Source organism: Theobroma cacao, chromosome 2, assembly GCF_053813885.1.
Source record: "Theobroma cacao isolate CCN51 chromosome 2, ASM5381388v1, whole genome shotgun sequence".
In the NCBI taxonomy this organism is placed as follows: domain Eukaryota; kingdom Viridiplantae; phylum Streptophyta; class Magnoliopsida; order Malvales; family Malvaceae; genus Theobroma; species Theobroma cacao.
The window spans coordinates 49,875,812-49,886,263 of NC_142640.1; the positions used below are offsets into that span (position 1 = coordinate 49,875,812).

A 10,452-nucleotide genomic window follows, 5' to 3' on the forward strand; every position below is an offset into this window, starting at 1 on the left:
ACTTGTCTGGTTGTCCACGTTCTCTTTGTTGTTTTCCTTTGACAAGAGGAAAGTTTTTGTGTTTGTGAAGCAATTTTGACACTTTCCCAATTGAGCCTGCAGTAAAGTTTTGCTTTTGAGAAATTAGAAAATATTCTTCTTCAATGATCCAGATTTTAAGTTATTGGTTTGGCACATTGATTATAGAGTTTCCTAAACTTTTCTTTGTTTTACTTTGACCCTTTCAATTGTTTGGCCTAAAATTTGTACTTGCATGAAGATCATAAATTCTTAGTAATTAAATTATTCTGTGCTACCACATGATTGGGGTTACTGTCAAAGAAATGATGGGTATATACTAATAAGCCTTTGGGAGTAAGGTAAGAAAAGTCGGCTCATTTTCAGCACAAAACAAAAGTCACTTGCTTTTAAAAAGTGGGTTTTCAAGCCATAATTGGAGGGTTTTTTCTTCTTTTGGTGCAAGAAGGAACCATTCTCATTGCATAATCATTGTCAGGAATTTGTTGCTTGAAGGTACATAAACTGTGTTGAAAGTTTAATCTTTTACTGGTTTAGTAAAATGTTTTCATGAATGCTACTTGTTTGTGGAAATGTGTAGCTGAAACACGTGATACAACCTGCACTAACCTTGTTGGTCAAAAATTCCTCAATGGGATTTTTGTCACCTTTTCCATAACATGATTCAGTTATACTTGCAGGTGAGCTGGGTGATTATAAGTCTATCAGGTTTTCAACTCAGTTTCTTGTTTGCTCCTGGGGCAAGAACTGATAAGAATGGGATTTATGTCACTTTTTTCATAACATGATTCAGTTATATTTGCAGGTGAGCTGGGTAATGTAAGTCTATCAGGTATCTATCAGGTTTTCAATCGGGTTCTTGTTTGCTTCTGGGGGACTGTGGGACTGACATGATTCAAGACCTAAAAAGCATGGCTTTTGCAAATGTTCCTGCACTACAGTTCAAGACTTGTGATGTTCTTGGTTCCAATTCAAAATGTTTAAACTTCCTTCCCTTACAGAACAGAAGTAAGTTCAAACAAAATTCCCACTTAATAATGTTACTATTTTTTCTTGATCTGGTTCTGATGATCTGGACTTGTGGTTCACTCAATGGTCTGCAAGCATGGATTATCATTTCTAATTTTTGCATGCATTTTCGAGTTCTGGGTTGAATGTAAAATCAAGTGATTTGTGCATAGATCTTTTTGTGAAGACTCTAGTCGTTGAAGCAAAGGCAAATACTAGAACAGAAAGCGCGAAAATTAGGAACAGAAGAATGCGAAAGAAGGTATGCCTTTTTTCCCTGTTAAGAAGCAATGGTTAGGACATGTCTATTTGTGATATCTCATCTCACAACGGATATGAATGTAATTGTTAAGAACCTATATAACTATTCGAGTCAATCATTATTAATAATTTAAGTTTAAGCTTTTAAGAGTCATATGATGTAAGTCTGAATCGTTATAATTGATAAAATGTTATATGTGAGTCTAGTGTGAGTTTCCACAAGCTTTAGAGAATTATGTAATTTAAATCCAAAAAATTATTAGGTCAATGATGTTTAGGTTCATGTCGCGACAATATTTATTCTTTTATAATACATTCAAGGCCCAATAAAGGCCGTTAAATTATCGTCTACGTTTCTTGAAATGAATTTCATGAGTTTTTCTGCATGCTTATCAGTTATTATATTTCCAATGTTACTGCTAGTTTAATGGCAACCCTAGAAGACCAAGACTGTCCGTATTCTGTTCAGACAAGCAATTATATGCTATGTTGGTGGATGACAAAAACAAGAAGTGTTTATTTTACGGAAGCACTTTGCAGAAATCTATTCGCGACAATCCTCCTTGCACCATCATTGTAAGTAACCCTCATAAGGTTTTTGGAGATTTGAAGCTTTGTACTTCCGTAGAGAAATCTTGGCTTTAGATCACTGTCTAGGGCTTACAAGTATATTTCTGTTTCCTCTTGTATTTTTCAGGAAGCTGCTAAACGTGTTGGTGAAAAGCTTGTCAAAGCTTGTGTTGATCTTAACATAAACGAAATATCATATTATGATCGCAATGGATTTGCACGTGGCGAAAGAATGCAAGCCTTCGAGATTGCAATAGCTCAACATGGGTTCTTGCCGCGGTAGAAATGAATCCAGGTTTTCTGTTAAACTCTTGTTAGTGATATCAGTAATCAAGCAATGTTCCTCAAATGTAGAAAACTGAGCTTACCTTTTGCAAGATTTGTCAACTGTTAGCACATATTGTACTGATCTTGGTGAAGTCGATTGCCTTCGCTGTTCTATGATATCCTTGTCAGTTAAGTTTAAACGGCTTATATCTGATTACCTTTCATTGAAAAGAACAATCTGAAAGGCCATGAAATCATACACATAGACAAATGCAATAGTCGAAAGAACATTGCTACTTGTAATGAATGTCAAAATTTGCTATATTTATCATAAACAAAAATTCTGGCACAGCTGATATTCGGCTGGCCAGCATGGTACCCCGAGACAAAATACAATAGGAACACATAGAACGGTGTCAAAAGAAAAGAGTGGAGCGTGCATCAGATCAGACTTGGGTAAACCCTGCAATTTCCTACCACTATAGCTATTCTCTATACAAGGCATCGGTCTACCGTTTCTGCTAAGAATTTCAGTTTATCTCAACTAAACACGTATGCACTACAAAAATATTGCTAATTATACAACAACAATTACGAATCCCATCCACCTATAGTTAAAAAAGTTTATAAGAAATAAAAGGAAAAAAAGAAAGATAAAAAATACCTCTCCCTTTGTCTGAATTTTCTCCAACCAGATCAATCAGATCAGCAAGGGCTAATTCCTCTCTCTCTCGTCATGTTAAAGTTAGCACTGGAAAGTGCTGGTTATGAAACGTGACTGTTGATATTTGATTGTCAAACCCTCAAGTGTCAGCCTATGCTTATGAATCACCACAGCATCTAGCTCTTTTGGTCTCCTGGAGTTTCTGCCACAAACACATCATCTCTCTTGGACCTTGATAGTGGGCAATAACATACCCGTCCTTGCAACCCTCATTAAAGATCCTCTCTTCCTTCTCATACTTAACTTCTAAACCTTCTTTCTTAATGTTCGCGATCCAAATACCCATTGCCACATCTTCTAGCTTAAACATCTGCTAGACAACACATTTATTTAACATTGAGAATTATTGACATGAGGGAAGGAATGAACAAATCCTATTCCAATTACCATGCTTCTATATTTTTAACAGTGAATGTACATTGCATATTCCAAAACAAAACTAGAAAAAAGAGAGAGAAGTAGTATTTTCAATGTACCTTTAAATGCCCCTCATTGAACCTCTTATAAACAGCCTCCGCTATGTCGTGGGACACCACATAACCAGGACCATGTGCCCAAGGTGGGTACTTATCTTCAGACCATTCCTTCATTGAACACAACATTCGGAGAAGATATCAAGAAGCAGAAGACAATTTTTATCCCCTTACAGTTAAATAATGATGATTTATCGATAACAATGAATGGAATACCTGTGCAGCCTACAACAACATTACGAACAAACTAAATGTTCATATTACTTCAACTTAAGTTTGAGGGGCCCATCTAACACCCTTACCATAAAGGTGAGTTATATAAGGACTATTATGCAGCAGATCTTGCTTTCTCTTTCTTTATTGTGATCATGATGAATGTTCGCTTTATGACCATGATTGCAAGACACAATAAAAATTGATTGAAGAAACACAAGATGGAGCTAATCCAAATTAAGAAAAGCTAACGCAGTTTCTTGTCCAATTATTGCTCATAAAAATCATTTCCAATTAACAATGACATTGTGGCAAGTCAGCATTGCTGAAACCATTTGAGTAAATTCAGCGAAATAATACCTCAGGGCTAATAAACCACTTGCTTTGTGTACTGCGATGAGGCTGGGAATCTGAGTTAATGAGTCCATAAAGCAATCCACGAGTCACATTTATCCTGCTTAACGAAGCAAGCACTTCATCCACACGAACAAATGCATCATCATCTGTTTTCATGACAAACTTTGCGGAAACAACTTCTGTCTGTTGAAGAGATGAATTCAATAAGGGAAGGAACAATTTTCCTTATTTAAAGAAAGGGACAAGACTTTACCCCAAAGGTGCAAATGGCCAAAGTTTTCCAGGTGATCAGGCTGTAGTAATCAACAAAAGGCATCAGCTGTATGTCTCCATATGTCTGTGCCTCATTCCAGAGTTCCTCATTCACTATATGGTTTTTATGCTGCAGAACATCTCAAACTTGGTAAGTAATTCTGTGAGAGGCTTACATAACTATAGGACTTAAAAACCAGAAACTCGACAAGAGTTCCAAGAGAGATACAACTACAGAATTTAGCACTGAAACTTTCAGCTGTCTAACTATTTATATTTAAAAAGATAAGATTGGTGCCCATTGCAGCTGAACAATGAGCATATGACAGTACTTAGGTGTATGATATGAGTACAAATAAATGCTGTATTAGTGCTGAAGCAACTTGCACTACCGTAGAGCATCATAAGCAACCTATTGGTACAACAATGACCAAGAACAAAGAAACATAATGAATATTGCCCCCAGCACTGGGACCTCCAACAGCATGTACTACTGCTGGCACAAAATCATAAGCAATTTAGTGGTGTAACAATAGCTTGAAAACATGAATTAAGAACCATTTATTATTGAAGCGTAGCATTTGTGGCATCAAAATCATGTATTGCTTGATGATAATGGTTTTGCCTTTTCTATGGTAGAACTACAACTACCAAGCATCAAAATTATAGCAATTCTGTACGAGAGAATTCACTTGGAAACCATACCAAACCAACAAAAAAGCGCACTGCAACTGTCCCAGATCGAACTTCAGGATACTGCATCCATGTTCTTCTCACAGCCATTCTTCGTTTAAAATTGTTTGCGGTAGAGAAAACACCAATAAAGAGCTCCACTGGTCTTTGACGGGAGAGAGGAACTGATTTAAGTTCTTCTAGATCAACTGTATGATCTGAATCCTCTGAAGTGGGTAAACCACTAGCCAGGACAGAAATTAATTTTATGTCTCCAAAAATTCGAACCTCACTAACAAGCCATGGCTCCAATGTCTGAACAAAAAAGCAGCCAATAAGCAATTAAGTTCATTGAAACTAATAATTATTTAACAAATTCTGTAAGTAGAAGGAAGATGACAGAAATTACTTCTCGATAAGCAAAGGATGTCACGTGCTTTCCATCAACTGTCATCTGTATTCCTTCTGATCCTACTCTAAGAGTTGCAACGAAAAGTGAACCTTGCTTAAAAGGAAAATATCTTCTAGATTTAACCCCTTGCAGCCCCATTGAGGACCTCCTAGAACCATGGGAATGCATGCTAACCGTCCTGTTATTATCTTTACCCACCAACTTGTTACACTGGTCCAACTCATCCACTGGAAAAAGAAACTACTAGAGTTACCTCACAAAAAAAGAACATAAAAATAGATGCAGTAACACACGCCTCATGGAAGCAAACAAGTTAAAAAAAGAAAAAAGAGAAGAAGAAGAAGAAGGGGAAGCAAATAGAAATTCACATGAAGTTGAAACATTGTCATCCACAGCACCTAATGAAGGTAAGGCATTTCTGTAGCTGAAGCTAGAACAGCTAGCTGTTGATGACTTTATTATGCAATAGAGTTTCTAGGGAGACAAAGCCTAATGATGTCACCAAAAGGTTGAAGAAGCTTCTATGTTGATGAACTATTTAGTCTCTATTAATGTGTTATCGAAAGGAGATGACAAAATTGCATGATTGATATTGAACAGAGTCCAAAGAGTACTTCAATATGAAGAAGATGTGCATATCAACCTAAGGACTGTAAAATGTGAAAGTGGTATATGGACCTTAATTTAATATAACACAAGCTACCTAGATAGATTCTAATTCCTTTTGCATTAAACATACCAAAAAGATGTGAGAAGTCTTTCTACCTTTTTTATTCTTGTCAGGAGTAGGTGGTGGACAACGCTCCTCTTCACCCCAATCGTGAGCTATTGTCCAAGTGTTTTGAACAATTACAGGGTCCTCAGTTACCTTATCCCCATGGAGCCTAACATTGTAATGCAAAATTATTGGTGGATCAGGCTCCCCTGGAAGTGCTTCCCCTGTTAAGTCAATGCGAAAATTACCAAGAAGACCGTTTGGAATACCAATGATTGTAATGGAAGAACCTTGAGTGAGGCCACATGGAACTCTCAATTTATAATGACTTTTATCTGAATCTGTTGCATTCACTTTATTAAGAAAATGGGGACACTGCTTCTCTTTTGTTTTCCTAGTTGAATTATCATCAGCATAACCAAGTTTTTCCTCTTCCATCAAAGCCATCAGGCTATTCCATGCACTTCCAGCTTCCTTGATAGCCTCTACTCCATTTGGCAAAGCTTGAGAATGGTTAATTAAGTGCTTCAACAAATCCCAGGTGAGCAAAGATTCTTGCTCTCCCTTGGAGAGGTTCCTTTGAGCAAACAGACTGAAGGCTATGGTATCAATGGAAATCACTTGAGAAGCAGTCTCTGGATTTTGAACTGCAGGCGGAGCTGTAAAACGCACCCATTCAAGTGGATTGGTTCCGTTGGAGGAGAAGGGATTTGTCAAGTAGCTTTCTTCAACAGCATTTTTTATGACACCATATCTCAGGACCAGCAACATAAATAAGGATGCAACTAAAGCACCACCGTACCATTTCTTCATTCTGCCAATTACACAATCCCATCAAAAAGCTATGCAACTTATTTTCATAATGATCAAATTTAACGAAACCGGGTGCCAGTAACTGTTAATCAGTACATAAATTGATTTATAAAATTCTAATGGGTAGGCAATTCAATAAAGTCAAGTTGCTAAAGAAGAGGACATAGAGTGGTTTGCACTTAAGAGTTACAACAGACTGTCAACGGCCTAAAATTAAATGTTGAGGGCTCATTTTACCTTTTCAGATGGAGAGTATCAGCCTTCATTCTCAACCTGCTGTCTGGCTGAACCAACTACCAAAATTTGCAAGCATGACCTTCTGGCTTGATGCACAAAAACTTAAGTGATCTGTAACCATGCAGCAATTTCCTGAAAGATTCTTTGTCATGCATCTGGCATAAGACTATCATGCTGTAACAGAATTTGAAACAAATTAGTCCATTAGAAAAGGAATCAAAATTTTCCACTGAAATAAGTAAAAAATTCATAATACTAACCAAGAGAAAAACAGTCCAACATATCACGCACACAACTCCAAGCAAAGAAGCAAATGAAAATGCAATCCAGGATATCTACTTTTGCTGTTTGCCACCACCCTAATCAACTTTGATAAGCTACACCAATTACCAAGTTCATCCTTAGGCAAGTGCCATACATCTCAAAATACATCAGTATTGCCGTTAAAATTTACAGAACACTACAAGAAAATCTTTTGTGAAGCACACAATAATCAATTAGCGAGAGTTGCCGTAGCTGACCAAGATGGATGAGTCAAATGCATCAAGCTGTGCCATCCCAATCGCTCAAGTTGGAGGGAGTTGTTAGATCAACTCTTTCAAAGATCATATTATATCTTTTGTTGACTCAAACAGACAAGGAATTTTAGCCATATAAAATTCTGCAGTATGACTGGATAAAACTAGAAGACACCTGTAGCAAGCAGGCAGAACTAAAGCTTATGAGAAAACAAGTCAGATGACCAATGCTATGATGGTAGGGACCACAATATAAAAAACAAACAGCTTATCCTTCATACTTCATAGACATGAATCAAAACCCTAGTTCAAACAATAATTATTTTTTTGGTAAAGTATTGCAACAAAGATGCAAAATATTGATGTCTGGACCGGAAATCAGTCAATTGTTTTGTTCTTTTAATTCAAATTATAAATAAAATTGAATTTGATCTCACTTTGCATCAAATTCATAAAAAAAATTCACCAATTCAATAAATAATCTTTTGTTTAGAGTACAGGAAATGTCGTTGCTGTATCTGACTATAGAATTCGCTAAGGCAGGCGGAAAGAAAAAAAAAAAAAAGAAAACAGTTGAAAAATCATTACAACTCTGATTGGTAGGCGAGAAAATGTAGGGAAAGAAAGAAAATTTAAATAGAAATAAATCCCGAATTTACAGTTAATTACATCTCCAATTCAACAACATGATCTTTTCCTCACTGGAACTTAGATTGATTACTACCTTACCTTAATTGAGATGAGTTTAAAACTTCAAATCTTCAAAAAGAAGAAAATCAAAAATAAAAATCAAGATTCAAAATCTTCCATCAGCTTCCTAATTACCTCAACTTTTCTCGGAAACCAAACTAAAATAAAAAGAACTTCAGCAAACCAAAAGCAAAGCAGTTTCTAGACAGATCCAAACGCATTGCACTAAATCCAAACTTATTGCACTAAATCCAAACTTAAAACAATCAAAATGCCAAAACTAAAACCAAAAAAATTGAGAAAAAAAAAACTAAAACCAAAACATTTCTAAATTTAAAAATGTCCAAAAAAATAACAGAAAGAACGTTTTAAGCAAAGATGAAGAAGAAAAACTGGTTCCAGTCAAGTCGGCGACGGAAGCTTACCGGCAAAGAGAAGAGAATTCGGAGAGAGAGAGAGAGAGAGACAGAGTTCGGATCTCTGTCGTTTTGGTCTTTCTTTTCCGAGCTCTCAAGTCGTTTGAGTGCAACGGTGGGAAATAAAACCGTTTTCCGGGCCTTCAAAGTAACATAAACAACAGAGATTTGTGTTGTTGACTTGTCTTTTTTTTTTTAATTTTTATTTTATTTTTCTTACTTTCGAGGTCAGTCGCTACTGGCCTTTTTACTGGGGTCGGCCGATTCGACCTTGACTAGAAAGACTAATGTTAGAGAAACACGTGGCATTTTGTCGGCTGATCCGTTACGTGTCCCGCCGTCGTTGGACGAGATAAAATTGTACCTCATACTATTTCTCTTTCCTGTCCTTTCCCTTTTTCTTTTTCTTTTCTTTTTTTAAATAAAACAAAATTATAATTAAATTTTTATTTTTAATTATACTAAAACAAATTTTTACCTAAACAAATCCTTAATCTCAATAAAAAATTTTAAAAAATCAGATCTATTATTGACTGACATTTTTGGTTCATACGACATACATATGATATGCTTATATCTGTCAGCATTAAATCCGATAATTGTTAATTTTCTGTTATAATTAAATTGATTTTTTTAAAATTACTTTTAAAATAAAATTAGGAAAAAAAAGTAAAATTAAAAAAAAAAGAAAGTAGAGGGCGTAAAGAAAAGAGGAGAGTGGTCGGTCAAGGCGTTCAATGGCAATCACAGGAGAAGAAAATTAGCGTGAAATGTAAACAAGGATTGAGGAATTTAATAACGTAAGGAGGTAGCTTAATCAATGTGAAAGGAATAGTCTACCTTCTCTGTATGTTGGACAGTACCAAATATTATTACTTCCACTTCCTTTAATTAGGCTTAAATAGCAAAAAACAACTTTAATACATAATCTTTTTATCTTATCATCGCGGACTGAACTTTAATTGTCACAAAAAATTAATCATTGTCGTACTCGATATTTATTGATAATTTTTGTCCACATAATATTTGATGTAAGCATTTAAAGTGATGAACATGTTTGATTAGACATATTTATAAGATAATATATCATATCAGCATTAAATGTTAATTGGTATTTAATTTAACGATTTTTCAATTTACGTTAAGGATTTAATGACGGAGTTAACATTGCAAGAAATCGAATCGAGCACCACTTCCTTTGATCCCTTGATCCCCAATCTGTAAATAAAGATGGTGGGACTATTTGGTACCTCTTCTAACATGAAAATAAACTGTCATCTGGTTTGATTCCTGCAACCCATATTTTCCCCAACCAAACTTGTTATAATTACAATTTTTTTTTTCTTTTTTTTCAATTTGAGAGCTGCTTCAAGTTAGGTATGAAATTTATAAGAGATCTCATTAAGTACTTTGTATCCGGATATTTTGTATAATTATTTGATTTGATTAGGTAAGATTAAAATATTTTAGAATGGGGTTTGGATAAGATTTGAAATGGTAAAACTATTACTCAATGAAGTACTCTAATTTCCTTCTATTGTTTAATGTGCCAAATTCAAAAAGCTTGGCGATTTCTAGTTACTTGATTAGACTTTGTCAAAACTTGGGATTCTGCTAGGAATAGAGATTATTTTATAAACTTCGGGATGATCATTCAGTACAAGTCAGCAGGTTTTTTGTGGTTTAGGTTGATTTGTAGACGTTCTATCACTTTTTGCAACTGTTTTTGTAATAACCCAGCCCAAATAATATTTGGACTGAAGTATTAACAAACAAAAAAAATAATGGATAGGCCTTTACAAGTAATTGGGCCTGAAGTTATTAAAATACTATTAA

At 35.3% G+C, this 10,452-nt stretch overlaps 2 protein-coding genes across 9 annotated transcripts; one reads left to right on the forward strand and one right to left on the reverse strand.

Annotated features, from left to right (window-relative positions):
* The first annotated feature begins 66 nt into the window (after nt 1-66).
* Nucleotides 67-6,140, forward strand: LOC18610388 (Ribosomal L18p/L5e family protein). Of its 5 annotated transcripts, none has more exons than XM_018115482.2 (6): nt 67-513; nt 824-1,026; nt 1,200-1,288; nt 1,711-1,863; nt 1,985-2,152; nt 6,011-6,140. In XM_018115482.2, exons 2-5 carry the CDS (start codon nt 909-911, stop codon nt 2,138-2,140), a joined length of 516 nt encoding a protein of 171 aa, XP_017970971.2. In that variant the 5' UTR covers nt 67-513; nt 824-908; the 3' UTR covers nt 2,141-2,152; nt 6,011-6,140. The 5 variants fall into 5 exon arrangements, with proteins under 5 accessions (XP_017970971.2, XP_007046074.3, XP_088659749.1 ...); XM_007046012.3 differs by lacking the exon at nt 6,011-6,140 and adding an exon at nt 599-698 and having other exon boundaries at nt 77-513; nt 1,985-2,324; XM_088803623.1 differs by lacking the exon at nt 6,011-6,140 and adding an exon at nt 599-698 and having other exon boundaries at nt 77-359; nt 1,985-2,324.
* On the reverse strand, nt 2,428-8,777 carry GALT1 (galactosyltransferase1). 4 transcript variants are annotated; one of them, XM_007046014.3, is made up of 11 exons: nt 8,626-8,777; nt 7,514-7,685; nt 7,253-7,369; nt 6,993-7,166; nt 5,993-6,756; nt 5,225-5,454; nt 4,849-5,130; nt 4,145-4,273; nt 3,895-4,074; nt 3,325-3,432; nt 2,428-3,158 (listed from the first exon to the last, which is right to left on the reverse strand). In XM_007046014.3, the coding sequence occupies exons 4-11, from the start codon at nt 7,019-7,021 to the stop codon at nt 2,946-2,948; spliced, it is 1,935 nt and encodes a 644-aa protein (XP_007046076.3). In that variant the 5' UTR covers nt 7,022-7,166; nt 7,253-7,369; nt 7,514-7,685; nt 8,626-8,777; the 3' UTR covers nt 2,428-2,945. The 4 variants fall into 4 exon arrangements, with proteins under 4 accessions (XP_007046076.3, XP_017970966.2, XP_088659747.1 ...); XM_018115477.2 differs by having other exon boundaries at nt 7,253-7,685; XM_088803621.1 differs by lacking the exon at nt 7,514-7,685 and having other exon boundaries at nt 8,626-8,768.
* Nucleotides 8,778-10,452: the final 1,675 nt, after the last annotated feature.